At 39.8% G+C, this 24,832-nt stretch overlaps 1 protein-coding gene across 3 annotated transcripts in view; it reads right to left on the reverse strand.

The window, feature by feature from the left end:
• FIG4 (FIG4 phosphoinositide 5-phosphatase) overlaps positions 1-24,832 on the reverse strand; it is a 181,106-nt gene that overhangs the window by 50,448 nt on the left and 105,826 nt on the right. For all 3 annotated transcript variants that reach the window (XM_055432978.2, XM_088840637.1, XM_055432979.2), the window contains 7 exons: positions 23,076-23,214; positions 11,672-11,730; positions 10,272-10,419; positions 8,733-8,816; positions 6,559-6,754; positions 5,449-5,531; positions 3,016-3,102 (listed from right to left, as the gene is read on the reverse strand). In XM_055432978.2, coding sequence (XP_055288953.1) covers positions 3,016-3,102; positions 5,449-5,531; positions 6,559-6,754; positions 8,733-8,816; positions 10,272-10,419; positions 11,672-11,730; positions 23,076-23,214 — 796 coding nt within the window. The remainder of the gene's footprint in view (positions 1-3,015; positions 3,103-5,448; positions 5,532-6,558; positions 6,755-8,732; positions 8,817-10,271; positions 10,420-11,671; positions 11,731-23,075; positions 23,215-24,832) is intronic.

Here is a 24,832-nt window from a genome sequence, read left to right on the forward strand (position 1 = left end):
TGCAGACACTGACCAGTTTGGGGTTTAAGATCCGCTCCTCAGAAGTGTCCTGCAGGAGCATGGGTGGCCACGTCCCGCCCCTCCACCCAGTTTCCATTCCTCCGCTTCAGGAGCGCCAGTTGCTCACTGTCAGTATATTTTATAGTGGTTGTTACATACCTCACTGAGAAAAGGAGTACTGGTCTGCCTCATAATTTCAAGAAATACTGATAGGATTATGAATTGTCCAGAGATCGGTAGACACAAATGTATATAAACTTAAAATAAACTTGCTATATTTTAAAACATACTAGAACCTGAACCATAACAAGATGAGAATTTGGAGCATCTCACATAAATCTAATTTCTCTTGGTTTTGGCACAGCTTTAAAAATCTAAAATTGAATAGCTGACATTTTAAGAACCTAGTTACAGAGTTTCAATTTAAAGCAAGCGCACATGCCACATGCGTGCACACACACACATCAAAAAACAACACTCTTGAGCAGTTGCCATGACAACATAATACAAAGCCTACCAAGCTCTTTGTTATCCTGCTGAAGATGCTGTGCAATGACACTCATGTTAAATTCTTTACTAATTAAGTGGAAAAGGTTAAAAAAATTCGAGATCCACATGTTTTTTTTTTAATCTGTGCTAAGACTCAGAAAAGCAAATACTAAATACTTTAAGAAAAAGAATTTAAAAGTAACTTAGCAAGACCAGTTATAGATCAAAGTAGATATAATGTTGAAGGAAATGGGAAAATGTTTTTCTTTTATTTTGTATGCTATATTCTCTTCAGTATCTGCTCCTCCTAAATTGTGCTATACTATTTTAATGGAAGAATCAATTCAAATAATATAATTCAATAACAGAGTCTCTTACTTCACCAACACATTTAAACACTTTCCCTTCTTTGGCCACCTGATTCATGGGGTCGCGGAGAGTCGGACACGACTGAGAGACTGAACTGAACTGAACATCAGCTCTTCCAATGAACACCCAGGATTGTCTGATGCTAGGAGGGATTGGGGGTGGGAGGAGACGGGGACGACAGAGAATGAGATGGGTGGATGGCATCACCGACTCTGTGGACATGAGTTTGAGTGAACTCTGGGAGTTGGTGATGGACAGGGAGGCCTGGCGTGCTGTGATTCATGGGGTTGCAAAGAGTCGGATACAACTGAGTGACTGAACTGAACTGAGAGCTCTAGTGGGTGTTCATTGGAAGGACTGATGCTAAAGCTGAAACTCCAATACTTTGGCCACCTCATGCGACGGGTTGACTCACTGCAAAAGAGTCTGATGCTAGGAAGGATTGGGGGTGGGAGGAGACGGGTACGACAGAGGATGAGATGGCTGGATGGCATCACCGACTCGATGGACATGAGTTTGAGTGAACTCCGGGAGTTGATGATGGACAGGGAGGCCTGGCATGCTGTGATTCATGGGGTTGCAAAGAGTCGGACTGAACTGAACTGAATATCAGCTCATTTGGGAGCTCATACTTCCGTATGCTCACTAGACCTAAGAAAGAAAACCTGTTTCTAAGTTAATGAGCTCTTATGTTTTTAAAAATAGATTAAAAAAATAGTGACAGAAGAGAGAAAGATAAATAGACCTTTTGGAGGCTGTGATAAAATAGTCCTGGCTTTCCTTCCCCTTCTCTGATTAGCCACCTCTGTGTCTCTTCTCAGTGTCAAAAGCAGACCCCCTAAGACTCACCTGTAGATCTCCTTAGTCTGTTACTCTCTTAAGTGGTGTCATCTTTGACCAATGGCTTCAGTTATCACCAATGTGCACTCACAATCCCAGAGCCTCTTTTCTGAGTTCAGATCAGTTGATTCAACTGCCTCCTAAACATGGCCACTTTGGTTCCCCCTTGAAAGGCAAATGAGGTCTCCTACAGTGCTCTTTACCTTGATAAATGGTAGGTCCTAATAGGTATTTGCTAAGTGAATGAATGAATGACTCAATCAATCAAACCTACTGCACAAACCAAAAAACCTAACGACCATCCTTGGTAAGGCCTTTTCCATATCCGACTCCTCTCTATTTCACTTCCTGAACATTTCCTAGATTCATCCCATTTCCAAAATTCTCCCAGCCACTACTCTCTAAGCCACCAATCTTTGCCTGATCAGTACAGTAGCCTCTTAACAATCAGGAACACACAGAGATAGTACAGACAGGAGTCAGGCAATCAGTATCAATGGTTTATTAAACTAACTGATAAAGTTGGACTAAGAAAAGGGAAGAGAACATTTACTAAATGTCAACTCTATGCCAGACACTGATCTAGACGCATTACATATTCCACCTCACTTAATCACCACAGTGACCCATTTTCATAAAAGAAACTCAGCTGAGCACACAGCATCAGGGAGCCACTCCTGGTCACAACCTCTGCTTTGTTTGGTCCCCAAAAGCAGAGAACAATGATAAATACAAAGAAGAATATGACAGTGGTGATGATCACAACGTAATGAGAACATATCCCAGACATGGATCTAAGCACTTTGTACACATTATCTCATTGAAAGTGTCACCACCCTCCCATGAAGCAGGAGCTATTATCACATTTGCAGATAAAGAAACTGAGCCACACAGGATTTAAAATTACTTGCTCAAGGTAAAAAACCCCAAAAGTGGCAGAGTGTTTATTTACCAAACAGCAAGTTAAAAGAACTGGTGAAGATACAGTGCTAGAAAAGACAAACCACTCCTGCTCTCAGGGGTCTGGTAGTGAACTTGAGCTTGTCTCCAGGGTCAGAGCTGTTTTTTTCATCTGGGCCCTACCCACTGGAGGAAATCCCCCAGCAACTTCAATCCCATTTCTAAAGGGGTGCATTTCAAGCAGAGGTCAGTCTGCCAGCCTCTTCCGCATGCCCATAGATAGCCAGTTCTCCTCGAACAGGATACCAGGAGGAGATGCTTTAGTGCTTACACTAATTTGGTCAGAATATTTCTCTTACAAAGTCTTAAAGGCATGAATACAAAGATTCCTTTTACAAGGTCTGATCTAGTACTTACAGTTTTATAACTCCATCTGGGCACCTGGAGCAGAACTGCTGGCTGCTCTTGTCTTGTTTATGTTGACTCTGCCCCAGCTGCACAAATCTACAAATTATAACATGTAAAAAAGTAAGCTAAAGGAGCTATCTGCCACAAACTCAGTAGATCACACAAATTGTATGGGTGTTCGAATGACAGTAACATACTCCTATCAGAAAAGCACACAAGAGGACTCTATGTGACACAAGACTTGGTTTATAAATGACTGCCTGATGTTAGAGTGGGTTTATGAAAAGTAGAGGAGGAGGAACTGCTTAAAATTTAAGTCATAATCATAGATATAAAAATGAAAGAAAACGTTTACTTTGCTGCATTCTGTTTACTCAAACGTGATACAGAACCTGAGCCAAAATGTTCCTGAAGCCAGGAAGATGGTCGTAAGCCCCTGAGTATCTGAGGGTGACCGCAGCAGGAAGCAGAGGGAAACAAGGGGAGGGGGATGGTGCTTGCAGTGAGATAAATGACAAGGAAATGGCAGGGTCAGGCTAGAGATCCATCTCCTGAAGCAAGGATGCTGCTAAGAACCCAGGACAAGGATTTAGTTCCTCAGGACCACAAGAATCCCCACGCATACACCAGCCACGACTAAGGGTCCTTTCAACAGAGAGAGAGGGGACTGAGGAGACCACCTGCTGAGTATCACTGGCCCACCATGCCTCCTCAGAGAGGCCTCCAACAACACTAAACTGGACTTGTAGCTGAGGGCCAAAGCAGGCCCCAGGCCCACTCAGCAAGGTGAGAGGATGCCTAGCAATGGGCCACTGATATTTCTCAAACACCCATCTGAGGTGTGGCCTGTGCTCCATGCATCCATCTTACCCTCAGGGATGCAGCCTGAAGTTTTTATTAGGTTTTTTAAAGGTCAGGAAAAGTGCTTCAGAAACTACCAATTATTAAATCATTAAAGTGCTGTGAAAAACTTCTAAATTAGCTTAGTCTTGTCCAGCTTTCATTTTCAGCAAGTGAACATCATTGACGTGTATACTTATGCTCTCTGCAGTAAGTAGAGCCATATTAGTCACTAACTCCAGATAATTCATTCTTCTAGACCACGTTGCTTACAAAGGTCTACTTCAACTACTATTAGAGTTGAGTGACAAGAGTGTGACAGCTGTTGTCAATGTACTGTGTGTCCAGGAGTGCGAAGAGTGTGGCTGAGTTCTGAATGATTCAGTTGACTTCCAGTAGGACAGTGATATATAGTCAAACCAGTGCTTCTGCAGTTAAGAGATGATATATATTACTATATTTTACATATTCTACAGCTGCTGCTGCTGCTGCTAAGTCACTTCAGTCATGTCCGACTCTGTGCGACTCCACAGATGGCAGCCCACCAGGCTCCCCCGTCCCTGGGATTCTCCAGGCAAGAACACTGGAATGGGTTGCCATTTCCTTCTCCAAGGTGTGAAAGTGAAAAGTGAAAGTGAAGTCGCTCAGTCATGTCTGACTCTTAGTGACCCCATGGACTGCAGCCTACCAGGCTTCTCTGTCCATGGGATTTTCTAGGCAAGAATACTGGAGTGGCTTGCCATTGCCTTCTCCATATTCTACAGCAAATCTTACTAATTTGAAGTAGAGAGTGAAAAATAACCAGTTCAGTGGATTCTGCAAAAACAAATACCCTCCTTAAAAAAGACCTGAAGACTAGTACTCATTTATATTCATTTTATATAAGCCAAACTCACATAAGTGGGACCATGTTCATTTGAAATAATTATGAATTCTTAATACATATATTAATAATGGGTTGAGGGGGTATTTAATCCTTAGATTTTTGAGGATTTGGGGGTGAGAAATTCTTTAGAGAATCTGATAACTATTAATCGTCTCTGCAAACACACACAGACACATTTTTATGTACGTGATTTTATGGATACCTTTTGGTAGATCTCCACCTTTTAGCTAGATCTTCCTAATAAAAGTCTATAATACTCTGAATTGGTACCTTTATATCACTGCTTCCTTTTTCCTCCTCAGTCACCACTCCCACCAGTGCCACATCCACCCCCTCCGCCCACCCCAAGATAAATTGAATACAAAGTCCTCAAAGTCAATAACCCAGGTTCATTTTGTAAGAAGGTACTTGATCTTGAGAATTTGTTAATGCAGGAATGCATTTGAACTTCAGTTTGCAGTTTATATTTGGGCAGTGAAAATACGTGTAAGTATCATAAACTTTTATCATTCAGGGGCCCAAGAGTCTCGGGCAGTAAGTAGGGTTTTTAACTCCAAATATAAGTTGTTTCAGAATCTGACCTAACTGCTACTATTCCAAGTGGAACTCACTTCCTTCTGTATGGTTGACTACCTTCAATTTTTAAAAGTTATATTAGATGTAAGTTATTGTAATACATTTGCATTTGTCCTTAATTTCTCTTGAAAATATCTTACCTTAAATAAATGGAAAGATCTTCTTCTGAGAGGCCATCTGAGAGGTTGATTCCATACACCTCTTTCATGGGCTGGACTACATTCTGGGGTCAAAAAATAAAGGAATCAGGAAGAGTTCTTAGACATCTAGCACATTAATAATTTCCAAAACTGAAGAAAATGACCCTGTCAATTTTCCCATAAAAACCATCACAATGTTTCAACATATTCATTAAATTTCTCAGTTAATGGTTTTTTAAAAATTTTATTTTATTTTCACTAAAATAGTTTATTTTAGATAAAAAAAACTAGTTGGTAATTACTAATTGCTTCTGTATAATGCAAGAGTTGGCAAACATTTTCTGTGAAGGGTCAGGCAATAAATACTTCAGGTTCTTTGGGTCACATCATCTCTGCCACAGCTGCGTAATTCTGCTCTTACAGGGTGAAAGCAACCATAGATAACATATAAACAAATTGATATGGCTGTAAATAGGTATGGCTGGTTGTAAATTAAACTTTACTTAGAAAAAATGGCAGCAAGTTGCTTTGGCCAATAGGCTGCACTTTGCCAATACCCGGAATACAGATATAGTTCCCATATCATTACATTTTATTTTTCCTGTCTACCTCAAATGACTTCTGGCTCTTTCTAGAAATCCAGTTCCCCTAAAGCTAAATTTGATTTTTCTATTGTTCACTTGCCTTTTGTTTTCCCTCAATATACTGTCAATATCAATTTCAACAGGATGAACTTCCCACTGGGATTAGGCAGAGACTGTGAGGCCCAGGTGCAAACCCTGCATTCCCGTAATGTGCTAATAAGCAAGGGAACAAATGGACCTCATGTGGATGGGTTGCTCAAAGAGGGACAGGATTCTCTTTAAGAATTCTGAAGTGACAAGAAATTTACTATTACACGTGGAAGCAGAAACACCGATTTCAGAAACCATTTTCAGTAATATCTTTGCCAAATGTATTTGTCTCCGCAGCACCTCCAACACCGCGCATGAGAAGGGTGGAGTGAGGTGACGTGACTCTTCCTCGCTCTCAGCCTTTTAGCTGAAAGCGGGGTTTGGGAGCTGGTTGTCCCGAGCCCCACTGGACAGCACCCTCTCCTGGGTCCCTCACCTCTGTCACTTTGGCACTGTCGCCCAGGTCGGTCATCTTCACCGGAGTGGAGCGCTGGGACACGGAGCCCTCCTCCTCCCGGTCGGTCCCGGAGTCGTCTTCCGAGCTGCTGGACACGGCCTCCTCGCTGGGCGGCGGCGGGGCACTGGCGGCTGTTTTCCGCTGTAACACAGCTTCTTCTCTGTTGCTCTTATTTCTTTAAAAAGATGAATATGGATGTGAAGCATCTGTAAACTGAACCCTCAGTGCTCACTGTGTATCACTCTGCCCCAAAGCCTTAGACCTGGGGAAGTGTTAAGAAAATGACTATGAGAAGCTAGCGTCTGGAATCAAGCTGTGCTGAAGGGAAAAGTTTAATATTTTATCAGGTACATGTACTGACCTTCTATGAATTTAAGCTTTGCTATGAATTCAGAAAATAAGAAAGTATGTGCTTGCAGTGTGCAGAAAAGCCTTTCTACCACTTGGCTACTGTGTCTTCCCTTTTGGTAACTGAAATCAGGATTTTCAAATTTTATAGTACAATAGAAGACTTATGTTTGAGATATTAGTGAAATTATCTATAACTTGTAGAAGCATCAAGAAAGGGCCGATAGCCAAATCCATGTGTATTTCTGGCCTTCCTATGAATTTTTATCAATCACAGTGGCAGCTGATTACTTGTACCAAAGTAACGAGCAATTGATGAACATAAACTAAGATTTTAAACTGTTTTAAAACAATTTAATTAGTAAATAACTATGTTTGCTGAAGATGTCTTCTAATAATAGAGAGCGGATGAGGGGGAACAAAAAAGTACCCATTATTTGCTTTTATTTCAGTGCCAAATTTGAGAGTAGTCAGAATACTGTTTTTTTCTTAATTAACAAAATGTATGGTAATATTTTTGGATTTTATGAAAAATATTTACCATATTTAATATTCTTACTTGAAAAAATTCTCTGCAAGGGACTTGAAATATAATATTCTACATTTTCTAGAAAAGAAATATGTAATACTATCTAACCATGGGTTAGATATTACAGAAAATAAATTCATTTCTGACTTTATGAAACTAAAAATTAAAGTTGATACATTTCAGAACTATACACTTAATATAAATGGTCATTTATGTATTTGTCCCAGGAACTCTTTAAATTCTAAATGTCCTGAGGACGTTCCTTCTTTTAAATTCCTCATAGCACCTGGTCCAGGACACATATTTAAGCTACATAAGTGGTGTATCTGGGAAACAGTAATATCAGTATATATCTCATTGTATAAATCACACACGTAGTTAGAATCCTATTAAGACCCTGTACACACTCCCAAATACAATTAGGACTTGAAATCCTGGCAGTCTGGCCAGGGCCTAGGAGAATTCTCATCACTGGGATCACTCAGGTCAGCGGCAGTAACACATGCATACACTAGGACACATTTCATTCCAGTCTCAAAGCATAAAGATTTAAACACGGTTTGTTCTCTTCCTCGTACTACTGTATACAATAAAATAGCAGTCACCCCCCACACAATGTTAACATAAGACACAGAAAATCTATTAAGTCCTCTGTCTGAGCATTTGCTTTAATGTTTTCTCCGGGTGCCAGCAAAAATAAACACAATGAATATACATTTTTACCTAAGTCTTTTATGTTGTGGGAAACAGAGGATGCGGAGTTATTACATAACATCTGCTACCTAACTTTATGCCATCTACGAAACATCTAATTTAAGTAAAATGTACTGTGTTGTTGAAATTCCCATAAATTCTACTTTCAGTGTCAAACATGTTTTAATAATCCCAGTGCTATAAATAAGCTATCTGTATAGATGCAGTGGGCTTCCCAGGTGGTCCTAGTGGTATTAAGAACCCACCTGCCAATGCAGGAGACGTAAGAGACACAGGTTCTATCCCTGGGTCAGAAAGATTCCCTCGAGGAGGAAATGGCAACCCACTCCAGTATTCGTGCCTGGAGAATCCCATGGATGGAGGAGCCTGGCAGGCTACAGTCCACGGGGTCACAGAGAGTCAGACACGACTGAAGTGACTTAGCACGCCTGTAGATGCAGTGTATGTACTATGCTGTAAACTATATTACTTGAAGTTGTTAGTTTTGGGTGAAAATTATATTCCAAGTGCTGTATTATTTTTACGTGAATCTTTAAAATTTTATTCTACATATAAATCTTACCCCAATACTGATTTTCCGGTTTCATCTGGCTTACGTACAGTAAACGGACTTGGATCAATACCAACGGTTTTAGGCATGAAGTCACTGAAGAAAGGGGAAAAAAATTCTATGTGAATCACTGTCCATCCAGATGATATCAGCTCCCCTCTCTATTCACATTCTTACACTATTCCTTCTTAGCCTTCAGAGGTATATATATTCTAAGTGAAATACTCAAGGGAGTTTAAGTGATCTGGGCCATAAGACCCCATGAATTAATGGCACTTGGGAACTTCAATGTTAGCAGTCTTCACTGCGAATTTTCTCTGATTAAGAGGCCCAACGATTTTGAATTCAAGATTTTGTTTTCTGGAGCAGAGTTGATATCTGAATTACTATTAAGATTCATCTCTGGTTGTATATCATGATTCAAGTAAAATTAAACTCATAAAACTGATGGCAAGACACTAAGCTGTTCGGTTTTATGGACAATGTTTTTATTACACTATACCACCTAAGGAGGCAGACACAATTATCAAAAACACAGTGGTATGAATTGAAGTATCAACATCCATCTCATTAGTCTGCAGTTAATTCATTATAACATTGGAACACTTTAAACAGAAGCTGTTAATTTACCACTTACTGTGCTAAGCTGAAGCTACTTCCTCATGATACCGGGGCTACCTTACCATTACTGCTGAAGCCAGACGAAACTCCTTCATAGATGCCAAAGAAGCAATGGTTACATGATTTATGCAGATAAGACTCATAACCTCTGCTAAGGATACTGCTCCAAGCATGTGACTCAATATTACATTTTTTGAAGGAAAAGAAAGTAATATTGAATTTGACTCAAAATGCCTACTTAACAGTTTGAAAATGTTCCTTTCAAATGTAAGTGGTTTAATTTTTCTTTCTTTTTGAACTACTCAGTTGATCCTCATGATTTATGGATGACATATTTGAGAATTTGCTATTCACTAAAATTTATGTATAACCCAAAGGAAAATGACGATAACCTCACAGTTAAAACTGCTAAACTTTAACAAGTATAACTGAAAATCAAGCAAGTAAAAATTCTAAACTTCTATCTGAAACCAAAGCAAAATGTAGGGTGATTTCTAGGAAACAAACCATGAAATATGTTTCAACATGTACTATATTAAGTTTAGGCACACATGTATCACATTTGAAGAAAATGTGAAACACAAAAGGTAAATACAAGAATGCAAACTTTAGTATAAAACATAATGATCAAAACCTGATTTTCTGAGGCTAATTTTCTTAATCTAGACCCATTATTTTCCTAAAAGGCCCCGTTAAAGTCCAAAAGAGAGAAAAATGAAATATGTTCAAAGGTGACAGACGAGGATGGACAGCTGTGCAACAACAGAAGGACTGCCTCCTGAGTAATGGGCTCCCAACTGCAGAAGGAATTTCAGAGGTTGGACAATCACATGCAGCAGGCATGCAGAACAGCAAAGGAAGACAGAGCTAAACAAACTAGGAAAACCACAGTTCCCCAGTGCTTCCAGTTTCAGAGAATTCACAACGTACCGTGCTGAACTCGTCATAGCCAAGCAAAATGTGTCATCAAAGCTACTCAGCTCGTATGGTCGAAAGAACTCATTGTGGATGTCAATCTCCTCTTCATATTTGTGAAATTTCTTCACTATTAACTTCTTTAAGTTTGCAGCACAGATAACTAAGAGAAATACTGCCTGTTACTCTTAAAAGTTCAGATTACAACTCATAAACATTTCTATAATGTCAACTGTGTTCACAGAGAGTACGTTGAACGAGGCTCAGATCGTGCCTCTGGCACTTACACACTTGGAACTGAAACCAGATATGTGCACAGACTATACACTGCAAAGCTGAGCAAGACGACCTCTAAGGAGGCAGAGGCCTCCGGAAGCTGGGGTGGGAGTGGGGAATTATTTAAGAAATCAAATCACTCAATTCTTTAGATTCCTTTTTTCTCTTAAATAAACACCCTCTGCCTTAGAGATAAAAAATATGCAGCTATTTTATTAAATTTTCCATTATATTTCAAATCCTCTTTATTATGGGCAACGTTAGGTTGTTAAATTCCTATCTTTTTTCCCAGAACAACTGAATCTTAGCAGCAGTATGATTTATGATTTTGCCCAGAATTTCAAGGTTAACAAACGCTTTTTAAAAGCTGATTAATAATTTGTTAAGAACTCATTTGCAATCTTCTTACTTTATGGCCTGCACCATACCATCCAAAAACGGGATGGTCAAACGTGACTAGATGGAATCTTCAACTGGAGTATTCCAGATTGGTAATAGATAGTCGCATCCTTTCACAATTGAGAAAACTGGCTTGTCCATGTTTGGAAGAATCAACAATAGAGTCAAGAATAAACTCTATTTCAAACTGGTCAATTATTTAAACTTGGAAACATTGTTCTAATATGTTAAAATACATTTGAAGGTATTCTTTGAATGTAAAAACTCTCCTGCTTTTCTGACAAATTAATATGTAATTTAATCTCCAGTGACTAAAATATAGTTTCATACATACATCTGTACCTTTATTCACTGCTTAGATACAGGGAGAGATTTTATTTCTCCTTGTGAATGGGTCCTCACTTCCTCCCCATTCCCCCCAAATATGTAGGAATATATTAAGTACTAATTTTAAATGATGAAATAATATATCCACTAAACATCTGAGTGACATAACTGATAACTGGTAAGACACAATACAAGGTATTGGCCTATTTAGACAAAAGAAGTATAATACAATCTCTACCCTTTAAAAAAAGCTGTCAAAGATGTTGTAATCTCCTATCTAACAGCAACAGAACACCGAATAGTCATTCATTTCTTTCTAATAAAATGTTATATGAAATGAATGCTTCAAGATCATTTAAGAATAATTTCCAAATAGGCTGGCATAAAAACTAAAGGAGAAACAGCGTACCTACCTTCATCATAAGGCAGTGGTAAATGTTTTATTACCTCTGGTGTCCACCAGTAAGTGTAACTATTGAAAAAAAAAAAAGGATTAAAATGGGCCAAATGTAAATGTTGGTTTTCTACAATTCACTAGATAAAATGTGTTATCTAGACAAACAAACTATGGTGGGGGGTAGTTAGTACTAAGATAACAGGAAAGGCTCCTAAAGTTTTGCTTGAGACTGAAGTTATGCTTTGAGCAGTGCTTCTCAAAGGCAGCATACACATGAATCACTTGAAAATTCTGTTAAAAGGCAGATTCTGATTCAGTAGGTGGGGCCTGAGATTCTGCATTTAAGACAAGTTCCTGGTGATATCAAAGGGGCTGGTCCTCAGACTACTTTTTGAATAACAAGGCTTTAAAGCATGGAAAAAAAAAACCAGAAAAAGGATAAGTCTGCTGATTACAAAGAATTCATTCAGTCTTTCACCATTTATTAAGCACTTACTGTGTGTCAAACACTGTTCTACACTTTAGAAATGCAACGTTGAAAATAAAGAGAAAGTAGAGTTACGGTATTGTTTCTACCTTCACCAGCACAAGTTTCACGCTGGAAAGAGAAATACACAAGATAAGAGGGAACTGTGCACAGCCCAAGAGGTGGAAGGAAACAGCACAGCATCTCCAGGAGCACTCAGGTGTCCTGGCAGAGTTGCGATCAATACTCTTTTTAAAGAGCAGAACTGACACTGGAAATGGGCAGATGCAGTCTTGATGTTCAAAAGTGAGAGGGTGAAAGACTCCAAAAACTATACAGCAGTGAGTATGATGTCAATGCAGGCAAGATAACAAATCAAGTATTTACTAGAGATGGGAGTAAGATGACCAGTGACTTCTATGAATCTACATCTATTCATAAAAACAAGCCACACCAGGCTATTCTCATTTCCTTTTCTAAAAAAATCAGATTATCAGATCAAAGGAATGAAAAAGACAGGAGCTAACTCAGAAAGCCTTCCTCAGCGATCAATGCAAAGAAATAGAGGAAAACAACAGAATAGGAAAGACTAGAGATCTCTTCAAGAAAATTAGAGACTCCAAGGGAACATTTCATGCAAAGATGGGCTCGATAAAGGACAGAAATGGTATGGACCTAACAGAAGCAGAAAATATTAAGAAGAGGTGGCAAGAATACACAGAAGAACTGTACAAAAAAGAGCTTCACAACCAAGATAATCACGATGGTGTGATCACTCACCTAGAGCCAGACATCTTGGAATGTTAAGTCAAGTGGGCCTTAGAAAGCATCACTACGAACAAAGCTAGTGGAGGTGATGGAATTCCAGTTGAGATATTTCAAATCCTGAAAGATGATGCTGTGAAAGTGCTGCACTCAATATGCCAGCAAATTTGGAAAACTCAGCAATGGCTACAGGACTGGAAAAGGTCAGTTTTCATTCCAATCCCAAAGAAAGGCAATGCCAAAGAATGCTCAAACTACCGCACAATTGCACTCATCTCACATGCTAGTAAAGTCATGCTCAAAATTCTCCAAGCCAGGCTTCAGCAATACATGAACCATGAAATTCCAGATATTCAAGCTGGTTTTAGAAAAGGCAGAGGAAACAGAGATCAAATTGCCAACATCCGCTGGATCATGGAAAAAGCAAGAGAGTTCCAGAAAAACATCTATTCTGCTTTATTGACTATGCCAAAGCCTTTGACTGTGTGGATCACAGTAAACTGTGGAACATTCTGAAAGAGATGGGAATACCAGATGAACTGACCTGCCTCTTGAGAAACCTATATTCAGGTCAGGAAGCAACAGTTAGAACTGGACATGGAAAAACAGACTAGTTCCAAATAGGAGAAGAAGTATGTCAAGGCTATATATTGTCACCCTGCTTATTTAACTTATATGCAGAGTACATCATGAGGAACGCTGGGCTGGAAGAAGCACAAGCTGGAATCAAGATTGCCAGGAGAAATATCAATAACCTCAGATATGCAGATTGCACTACCCTTATGGCAGAAAGTGAAGAGGAACTAAAAAGCCTCTTGATGAAAGTGAAAGAGGAGAGTCAAAAAATTGGCTTAAAGCTCAACATTCAGAAAACGAAGATCATGGCATCTGGTCCCATCACTTCATGGGAAATAGATGGGGAAACAGTGGAAACAATGTCAGACTTTATTTTTTGGGGCTCCAAAATCACTGTGGATGCTGATTGCAGCCATGAAATTAAAAGACACTTACTCCTTGGAAGGAAAGTTATGACCAACCTAGATAGCATATTAAAAAGCAGAGACATTACTTTGCCAACCAAGGACCGTCTAGTCAAGGCTACGGTTTTTCCAGTGGTCATGTATGTATGTGAGAGTTGGACTGTGAAGAAAGTTGATCACCAAAGAATTGATGCTTTTGAACTGTGGTGCTGGAGAAGACTCTTGAGAGTCCCTTGGACTGCAAGGAGATCCAACCAGTCCATTCTAAAGGAGATCATTCCTTATATTGTTTTTTGTGTGACTGTAAGGATGAAAGTAAAAAAGGTTTATTTTTTGTAACTATATTATAAGCCTTCCAAATCTTTAAAATTTTAATTAAATACATACTACTTGTAAAAAAAAATAAAAAATAAAATAAAATAATAAAATAAAGGAGCTCAGTCCTAGGTGTTCATTGGAAGGACTTAGCTGAAACTGCAATACTTTGGCCACCTCATGCGACAAGTTGACTCACTGGAAAAGACTCTGATGCTGGGAGGGATTAGGGGCAGGAGGAGAAGGGGACGATAGAGAATGAGATGGCTGGATGGCATCACCAACTCGATGGACATGAGCTTGAGTGAACTCCGGGAGTTGGTGATGGACAGGGAGGCCTGGCATGCTGTGGTTCATGGGGTCGCAAAGAGTCGGACACGACTGAGCGACTGAACTGAACTGACTGACTGACTGATACGTGTTAGAGAAAGAAAGAACTCACCCACGAGCAAGCACAGGCATAAATTCTAATGATGGCAGACAGAATTGGCAGAGGAGGAAAGCAGAGAAGGTATCAGCGCACATATAAATAAATTACTAAAATATGGTTACTTAGGAAAAAGAAGAAAACATTATAAAGAACATGTTTTAACTGAGAATGCACCATGTGGGGAAAAAGAATTAAGACAGAATAAAGAGATCAGGCCATAAATTAAAAAAAAATATTACTAAACTGTATCTCGTTATGCAAAATAAAGCTTAACAATACTTTTCAAAAAGCTAGAGTCATCAAGAGATTAATGTACTGGGGCACAAAAATGGAAATATAGACCAATGGAACAAGATACAAAGCCCAGAGATAAACCCACACACTTATGGGAACCTTATCTTTGACAATAGAGGCATATAATGGGAAAAAGACAGTCTCTTCAATAAGTGGTGCTGGGAGAACTGGACAGCTATGTTGAAAGAATGAAATTAGAACACTTCGTAATACCATACACAAAGATAAAATGGATTAAAGACTTAAATGTAAGACCAGAAATTATAAAATTCTTAGAGAAGAACATAGGCAGAACACTGTATAACATAAATAACAGCAAGATCCTCTATGACCCACTTCCCAGAGTAATGGAAATGAAAATAAACAGGTGGGACCTAATTAAATTTAAAAGCTTTTGCACAGCAAAGGTGAAAAGGTGAAAAGACAACCTTCAGAATGTAAGAAAATAATTGCAACTAAAACAACTGACAAATGATTAATTTCCAAAATATACAAACAGCTCATAAAACTCAATAGCAGAAAAACAGCCCAATCAAACAGTGGGCAACTATGGTATGGAGATTCCTTAAAAAACTAGGAATAAAACCACCATCAGTTCAGTTCAGTTCAGTCGCTCAGTCGTGTCCGACTCTTAGCGACCCCATGAACCACAGCACGCCAGGCCTCCCTGTCCATCACCAACTCCCGGAGTTCACTCAAACTCATGTCCATCGAGTCAGTGATGCCATCCAGCCACCTCATTCTCTGTCGTCCCCGTCTCCTCCTACCCCCAATCGCTCCCAGCATCAGAGTCTTTTCCAGTGAGTCAAATCGTCGCATGAGGTGGCCAAAGTATTGGAGTTTCAGCTTTAGCATCAGTCCTTCCAATGAACACCCAGGATTGATCTCCTCTAGAATGAACTGGTTGGATCTCCTTGCAGTCCAAGGGACTCTCAAGAGTCTTCTCCAGCACCACAGTTCAAAAGCATCAATTCTTCGGCGATCAGCTTTCTTCACAGTCCAACTCTCACATCCATACATGGCCACGGGAAAAACCATAGCCTTGACTAGACGGACCTTGGTTGGCAAAGTAATGTCTCTGCTTTTTAATATGCTATCTAGGCTGGTCATAACTTTCCTTCCAAGGAGTATAAGCGTCTTTTAATTTCATGGCTGCAATCAGCATCCGCAGTGATTTTGCAGCCCAAAAAAATAATGTCTGACACTGTTTCGACTGTTTCCCCATCTATTTCCCAAGAAGTGATGGGACCAGATGACCCAGCAATCCCACTCCTAGGCATATACCTTGAGGAAATCAAAATTGAAAAAAACACAAATACCCCAATGTTCACTGCAGCACACTCACAATAGCTAGAGCATGGAAGCAACCTATATGTCCATTGACAGATGAATGGATAAAGGAGCTGTGGTACATATATATACAATGGAATATTACTCAGCTATAAAAAGGAATGCATTTGAGTCAGTTCTAATCAGGTGGATGAACCTAGAGTCTATGATACAGAGTGAGGTAAGTCAGAAAGAGAAGGATAAATATTGTATACTAATGCATATATATGGAATCTAGAAAGATGGTACTGATGAACCTACTTGCAGAGCAGCCATGGAGATGCAGACATAGAAGAAAGATTTATGGACACGGACTGTGGGGAGGAAGGAGAGGGTGGGATGAATGGAGAGAGTACCATTTGTAAAACAGATGACCAATGGGAATTTGCTTTATGATCCAGGGAACTCAAACCGGGACTCTGTGACAACCTAGAGGGGTGAGAAGGGGTGGGAGGTTTGAGGGGGTTCAAGAGGGAGGAGACATGTATACCTATGGCTGATTCATGTTGATGTATGGCAGAAATCATCACAATATGGTAAAGCAGTTATCCTTCAATCAAAAGTAAATAAATTTTTTAAAAAAGTCCAACTCTTCTGAGTGGATCTCAGAAGGAAAGAAGCCCAAAGAAACATCTGCTCTGGGGAGGCTGGACTGAGATGGATGGAGGAGGAGAGCATCTGAGAGGATTGAGCCCAGGACTGGGAGGCATCACCTCCCCCACCAGCACATTCACCCAGGAGAAGAGCCCCTGCACCGGGACAGAAATCTGCTTCCGGACCAGGTATCAGAGGACAGGAGATGGCAGGTGGGTGCCACTTCCTCCTCTGCATAAATACCTAGTAAGTTGGCTTCTTTTCTCTTTTTCACTCCCCAGTATTAAGAGTGTTCAATTCCAGTGGCTCACATAGAAAGGTTAGGAAGATTTTAAAAGGCTCTTTTAACTCCACTAGTAAACTTGGGAGCTCTCTGAAATAACATATATGGATCTGAGCAAAGCAACTGATAACATGTCAATAAGACAGAGACAGGTGAGCAGGATGACAGGACAGTCAAGTGTTGACAGCATGGTTAGTTACAGCTGTTGAAATTATTCCAACCAAAAATCAAAAAACAGTGTCAAGATGGAGGGAGTTGTTGGGTGGTATCCAACAGGGCTCTGCTATCTACCCTATTCTGTTCAAGGACTCACCCTATTTCATCAAGGACTTACATTAGGATCAAGATAGCCAACTGATTAATTCTGAAGAAGCTACAAAGCTAGAGAAAATAGCTAATAAATAGGATATGTGTTTATGTATTTTTTTCTGGAAGCAGGCAAAGCATATACAAGCATGATAAGATGGCAGAGATAAGCCATGGCAACAGGGCATGTTAAAAAGACTTGGGAGTTCCAGTGGATAGGAAGCCCAGAGAATTAACAGTACAATAACACTGCTGAAAACAGTCAATATAACTTTGTACTTCATGATAAAAAACAGATTACCCAGGACAAGGGGAATGATGGTACCAATGGCCCCACAACACTTGGCACAAATTAGACCAAACTTGGACTACTATTGGACCCAGATTTGAATTCCACAGTTTAAAAAGAGCACTGACATAAACTGGAATACAGAAGAAAGCCTTCTGAATGCTAAACAGACTTAAAGCCACAGTAGAGGAGAAACAGTCAAGAAAGTGGAGTTATTTAACCTGGAGAAGAAGAGACTTTGAGAATGTGTGAACCTGTCTTCAAATATTTAAAAGACCATCAAGTAAATGAGAAAACTGTGTTCTTAAGGTCTCAGGGGGTTAAACTAAGTTTAGTAGGTAAAGTTACAGACAAACAGATCTCAGCATGATATGAGAAAGAATAATGTGAGTGAACTGTCCAAAAACGACTACCTCTCAATCTGACAGGTGCTGGTTGACAAACCAACGCCAGTCAAGCACAGTAAAGCTGAGCCCCACCTGGGAAGACACAGAGGGAACTCATATATCAGACAGAAAATAGTGCCAGGAAATCTCCCAACTCTGAGTCAAAGAGATAATTAATGTATAATGCCTAAAAATGCCCTGGTGACTTTATTAACACCGATTCAAAAATGGCATCTGAGATGATATATGACATATTAACCTATTTCAGAACAAAGCTTCAATCAGCAGTTTTGAACAGATTCATAAACATGGGATTTTGAGTCACAAAAGTAGTTATCTCGAGAGAACTGGTTTGGATGAATTCCAGGCAAAGCTAGTCTATCCCCCCTTCCCTTATCATTTTATAAAAATACTATTTCAGAATAAATCATTGGTAAACAGTGTAAAATACAGATGGTCACAAAGTTTGGAAACACAGACAAATACATAATAATGTGTTCACTGATACTATGTTACAAAATAGATCTTAATCATCTGAATAACCACGATGGTATGGTCACTCACCTAGAGCCAGACATCACAGCATGTGAAGTCGAGTGGGCCTTATGAAGCATTACTATGGACAAAGCTAGTAGAGATGATGGAATTCCAGCTGAGCTATATCAAATCCTAAAAGATGATGCTGTTAAAGTGCTACACTCAACATGCCAGCAAATATGGAAAACTAAGCAATGATCACAGGACTGAAAAAGGTCAGTTTTCATTCTAATACCAAAGAAGGGCAATGCCAGAGAATGTTCAAATTACAGTATAATTGCACTCATTTCACATGCTAGCAAGGTAATGTTCAAAATCCTTCAAGCTAGGCTTCAATAGTACATGAACCAAGAACTTCCAGACGTATAAGCTGGATTTAGAAAAGGCTGAGGAACCAGAGATCAAATTGCCAACATCTGTAGGCTCATAGAAAAAGCAAGAGAATTCCAGAAAAACATCTACTTTTGCTTTGACTGTGTGGATCACAACAAACTGTGGAAAATTCTTAAAGAGGTAGGAAAACCAAACCACCTTATGTACCTCCTGAGAAACCTGTGTGCACGTCAAGAAGCAACAGAATGGGACATGGAACAATGAACAAATTCAAAATTGGGAAAGGAGTTAATCAAGGCTGTATATTGTCACCCTGCTTATTTAACTTGTATACAGAGTACATCATGTGAAATGCTGGACTGGATGAATCACAAGCTGCAATCAAGATCTCTGGGAGAAATATCAACAACCTCAGATATGCAGATGATACGACCCTAATGGCAGAAAGTGAAGAGGAACTAAAGAGCCTCTTGATGAAGGTGAAAGAGGAGAGCGAAAAAGCTAGCTTAAAACTCAACATTCAAAAAACTAAGATCATGGCATCTAGTCCCATCCCATCACTTCATGGCAAATAGATGGGAAGAAAATAGAAATAGTGGCAGAGTTTATTTTCCTGAGCTCCAAAATCACTGTAGACAGTGACTGCAGCCGTGAAATTAAAAGATGCTTGCTCCTTGCAAGAAAGCTATGACAAACCTAGTCAGCATATTAAAAAGCAGAGATATCACTTTGCCGACAAAAGTCTGTATTGTCAAAACTATGTTTTTCTTTTTTTCCAGCAGTCATGTACAGATGTGAGAACTGGACCATAAAGAAGGCTGAGCACTGAAGAACTGATGCTTTTGAACTGTAGTGCTGGAGAAAGTTCTTAAGAATCCCTTGGACAGCAAAGAGATTAAACCAGCCAATCCTAAAGGAATTCAACCCTGAATATTCATTGGATGGACTGATGCTGAAGCTCCAATACCTTGGCCACCTGATGCAAAGAGACTCATTGGAAAAGACCCTGATTCTGGGAAAGATTCAGGGCAGGAAGAGAAGGGACGACAGAGGATAAGATGGTTGGATGGTATCACTGACTCAATGGACATGAATTTGAGTAAACTCTGGGAGACAGTGAAGGGCGGGAAGCCTGGCGTGCTGCAGTCCATGGGATCACAAAGAGCTGCACATGACTTAGTGAATGAACAATAAAAAATAAGTGAAAAAATAATATTATCTAAGTTTCCAGACTTAATGCTCATTCTATATGATTTTTAATAAGTATTACAACTAAGGAATGTAATTATTTTAAAGAACAATAATAATATCTGTTGGACTACTATGTGCTAAGGATTTATATGATCACATCTGATTCTCAGAAAAACCTACAGGTCAGACACTATCTCTATTTTACTGATCTGGAAACTGAGAATTGGACCAGTTATATGTCTTGCTTCTGGTCACACAGGTATTAACTGCAGGCAGTCCCTCCAGAGCCTGGCTGCTTCCAGACTGTGTGGATCATGTGTCAGACCCAGTAGGAAGTACTTCCCATTCATATTTTATTTAATCCTTAAAGTGACCTGTGAGGTGTGTGTAGTCATTTCCTTTCTATTGTGGGAAAACAAGATTTCCAGAGGTTTAGAAACAGGTCTAAGGTCACACACCTGCAGAAAATCCAACTCAGCTCTACTCTAGAGTCCATGCTCCAGTCTGGTTATTGCCTCTGGCTAATTCTTCTGAGAATCAGCATATGGATTTAACTGTCATCAAAATAACTAGTATCGGTAGGTGACTAGAAAGGCCAAAATAAAGTACTGAGATTTATCCTACAGTCTTTATCAGTACAGTTGATAAGCAGCATCAATTGTTGATGCCAAAAATCAATTTTTGGAATTTTCACATTCTAGGGAAAAACAAAACGAGGAGACCAAGTCAACTGTGAGAGCCACAGTACCTACTCTGATAAAAGTTTATTCTCAGTGGGAGGTGTTTAGTTGATTTACTTACTGTACTGTCTAATCAGCTGCATAACCTCAGTCAAGACACATTTTCTCTGCAACTCAGTTTCCTTTTTTTAATTTTAAAAATGGGAATGTAACATCAGCTTCCTTTTATTCCCACAAAAAAGCACCAACACTGCCTGCCTCAGTTATGTAACTCTAGGTTTAACTTATGCTTGTAATTTACCAGCTAATTTCAGCAACAGAAAATCGAGTTTTACTTGTTCCCCAAGTTGTATCTTAATAGCTTCAATACTTTAAGGTAATATAAAGTTTCAGAAAATCAACCATATTTACCCACAGTCAATTGCATTAACAAAGCTAAATATAGGTATTTACACTTATCTCTCATCAAATAAATATAATTAGCTCCAGATTTTTTTGTCAGCAAAAATTCATGGCAATCATTTATTAATATAGAGGAAAAATCAGCACTGCTTCATTTATAGGGAAAGTAAGGTCAAGCATTAAGCTGGTTATTACAAGAAAATGTACTTAAAGGAACAAAACTGAGAAACATATAAACTCTGATATTTTCTTAATATTTGAAATATTCCTGAAGTAATAGAGAATTTGGTAACATCTGTAACATTGCTGCTAAGTCACTTCAGTCGTGTCCGACTCTGTGCAAACCCATAGACGGCAGCCCACCAGGCTCCCCTGTCCCTGGGATTCTCCAGGCAAGAACACTGGAGTGGGTTGCCATTTCCTTCTCCAATGCGTGAAAGTGAAAAGTGAAAGTGAGGTCGCTCAGTCGTGTCTGACTTAGTGACCCCATGGACTGCAGCCCACCAGGCTCCTCCGGCCATGGGATTTTCTAGGCAAGAGCACTGGAGTGGCTTGCCAGTGCCTTCATTAGCACTTGCCAATTCACCAGTTGTTTGTGGTCTGTCCACACAATTAGCACAAACCGGCAATGAACCCTGTAGTGTTTGCGAGGCACTGTTGCACAAAATGAGGGCTAGATCACGTGGATACTGTGAGAGGAAAGCCTTAGGAGCAGAATTGACATCACAGGCCTTTGAGCAGAAGTGACCAGGCTCAAGTCTCATATGTGAAAAATGTTGCCCATTATTAGAACATGACTCTTCAATTAACAATGCTAAAGAGTCCTCTCATTAAACCCTTACAATGACTCTGTAATGTGTGTCCTGTCATTTACATTGTGCAGGGGAGGGAAATGAGACTTAGAGAGGTTAAATAACTAGCCCAAGGTCACACGGCTGCAGAGACGCCAGCTCAAGTCCCCTGACCCTGCGGTCTGCGCTACACAGGGAGTCTAGTCCAATCCTCAGGAAACAGTTCAATTATTTGGGGACTACTGCTACCAATTTAACTGTCATCAAAATAGCCTACACAGAGAATGACTCAAGAAAGCCCAGATTGAGCAACAGGGCTGGTGGGAGTGGCACCTGCCAGTAGAACCATGGCTCTAGTTCCCTGTCCTCCCCAGTGTCACCAAGAGTTCCCTGTGCTTCCTGGAGGAAAGAACATTAGAATTCCAAAGTGAGGCTGCCTAGAAACCACACTTAGAAACCAAAGATGATTCCTTACATGTTAAGATTTCTTTATCACCCCACATTTGTAGGAAGCACTCAAAAGTTACCTAACTGGTTTGCTCCAGTGGAGCTTCAACCTAACGTTCAATAATGAACCTCTGAAACTTTGTTATCTTATGAAAACGCAAAACAACTACATTTGTTAATGACGATTTCCCAATGTTGAAGCTGAAACTCCAATACTTTGGCCACCTGATGTGAAGAGCTGACTCATTTGAAAAGAGCCTGATGCTGGGAAAGATTGAGGGCAGGTGGAGAAGGGGACAACAGAGGATGAGATGGTTGGATGGCATCACCGACTCAATGGACATGAGTTTGGGTAGGCTCCGGGAGTTGGTGATGGACAGGGAGGCCTGGCGTGCTGCAGCTCATGGGGTCGCAAAGAGTTGGACATGACTGAGCGACTGAACTGAACTATCAGGACATCCACAATACTAAATTCCTCCTGGCAAACATGTAGCAAGGCTGACTACTTTAGCCTATATAATCACTTCTCAAAAAGAAAGTTCTCTCATATTCAAAATAACATCAAAGCTGAGTTTAACATAGTAGACCAGGAAGAAAAATACCTTCTTCTTGTTGGTAAAAGTCTCATGGTATTTTTATGATGCAAATAAAAATCTGTCGGGAGTTCCCAGAGATGAGGTTTCCCTTCAGTGGGATGGAAAACTCCCAGGAAGAGATTAATGGAATCTTGTCTGTCAGCATCTAAAAAACAAAAATACATAATTCAGGAAATCCATTACTCACATAAACAACCCAGGGGAATGCTGAGGATTAAGGGTACATCTGGGATGTCACAGAACACACCTCTGAAAATAATAGCATTTATACTGTAAAAGTCACACAACATCTAAAACACCCACCAAGATTTTGAGAATTAAAATCATATTTCAAAATGTTTCCTTTGTACTCTATACGCCTCATAACATAGAGGATAGTGAACGTAAACTGCTTCTTGAATTTTGAGAGACTCTTAAAAGTCTTTGAGAACTGCCCTAGTTACCTTAGTGATTGTATTTTTAGAATAAGCACATTCTCTGCTGCTGCTGCTGCTAAGTCACTTCAGTCGTGTCTGACTCTGTGCGACCCCATAGACAGAAGCCCACCAGGCTCCCCCGTCCCTGGGATTCTCCCGGCAAGAACACTGGAGTGGGTTGCCATTTCCTTCTCCAAGCACATTCTCACCATTTGTTAGTTTACCTGAAACAAAGAACATCTTCACTTCATGGCAGGCAGAAGAGAAGTCAGACAAATAAAGCAGTCCAATTCCTACCCATATTCTGTTGCACATCGTTGAACAAGTCAGTTTCCAAGTTTCTGCTTTTAATCCATGAAAAGATACTCCATTTCTTTAGGAGAGACAACATTTATAACATTTTGTTTTCCCTACAGCTGTGCTTGATAATGAAGGCAGAGTGTGCACACGGAAAACAGCACCACTGTAATCATTCAACCTCTCCAAAATTACCTTTTCAAAACAGACTACAAACGAATAAAACTGACCACACACACACACACACGCTGTCTCTCCTCTTCTTTTTCTCAACTGTATTTTTGTAAAAACGTTAAGCACTGAAGTGGTCTCATGAGCCATCCTTCCCGTCCTGCACAGCCCCCTCCCAAGTCTCTGAGCCATTGTATATTCAAGTTAGGGGCAGACATCCACAATATAAATAATAATCTCTTTCTGAAATTGAGCACAGAACCAAAAAGACAACAGAAATGACTGCTTTTGAAACAGGATAACATCATCATAAAATCAATTTTCTACCAACAGCTATAGTGAACACAGAAAAATCTGAAATTAGCAGCACTGTTCTCATTGGGCTATTTGGTCATTTTGGCAGAAGCAATAAATGAAATCTGGTACATTAAACATGGGTTCCAGTGCCCTATGGACTACAGCCTACCAGGCTCCTCCGTCCATGGGATTTTCCAGGTGAGAGTACTGGAGTGGGTTGCCATTGCCTTCTCCCATTTTGACAGGAAGCATTCCATTAAAACAGCGCTCACCTTTTATGCTACAAGTAATATATGAAAGGGGTGTGTTTATATGATGAGTATACTTGGAGCCTTTTTTCCATTTGTTGAGAGAAAACATCAGTATTAAATGATGCAGGCATTACCACCCCAATTTGCACCCTCTTAACACAATATGAAAGTAAACATACTGCTTTTATAGTAATTATATTCTTTATGATTCTTGGATAGCCTTAATGGCACTTAATAATTCACACTATGCAGTACCTCAAAATATCTTAATTCTCTCTAAAGAAGCTTTCCATTTTTCAGCCACGTTTTCAAGGAGTTTCTTTTATCCCTA

The sequence above is a fragment of the Moschus berezovskii genome, chromosome 10 (genome assembly GCF_049115385.1).
Source record: "Moschus berezovskii isolate FMDL1 chromosome 10, NW_MosBer_1.0, whole genome shotgun sequence".
Taxonomy (NCBI): Eukaryota; Metazoa; Chordata; class Mammalia; order Artiodactyla; family Moschidae; genus Moschus; species Moschus berezovskii.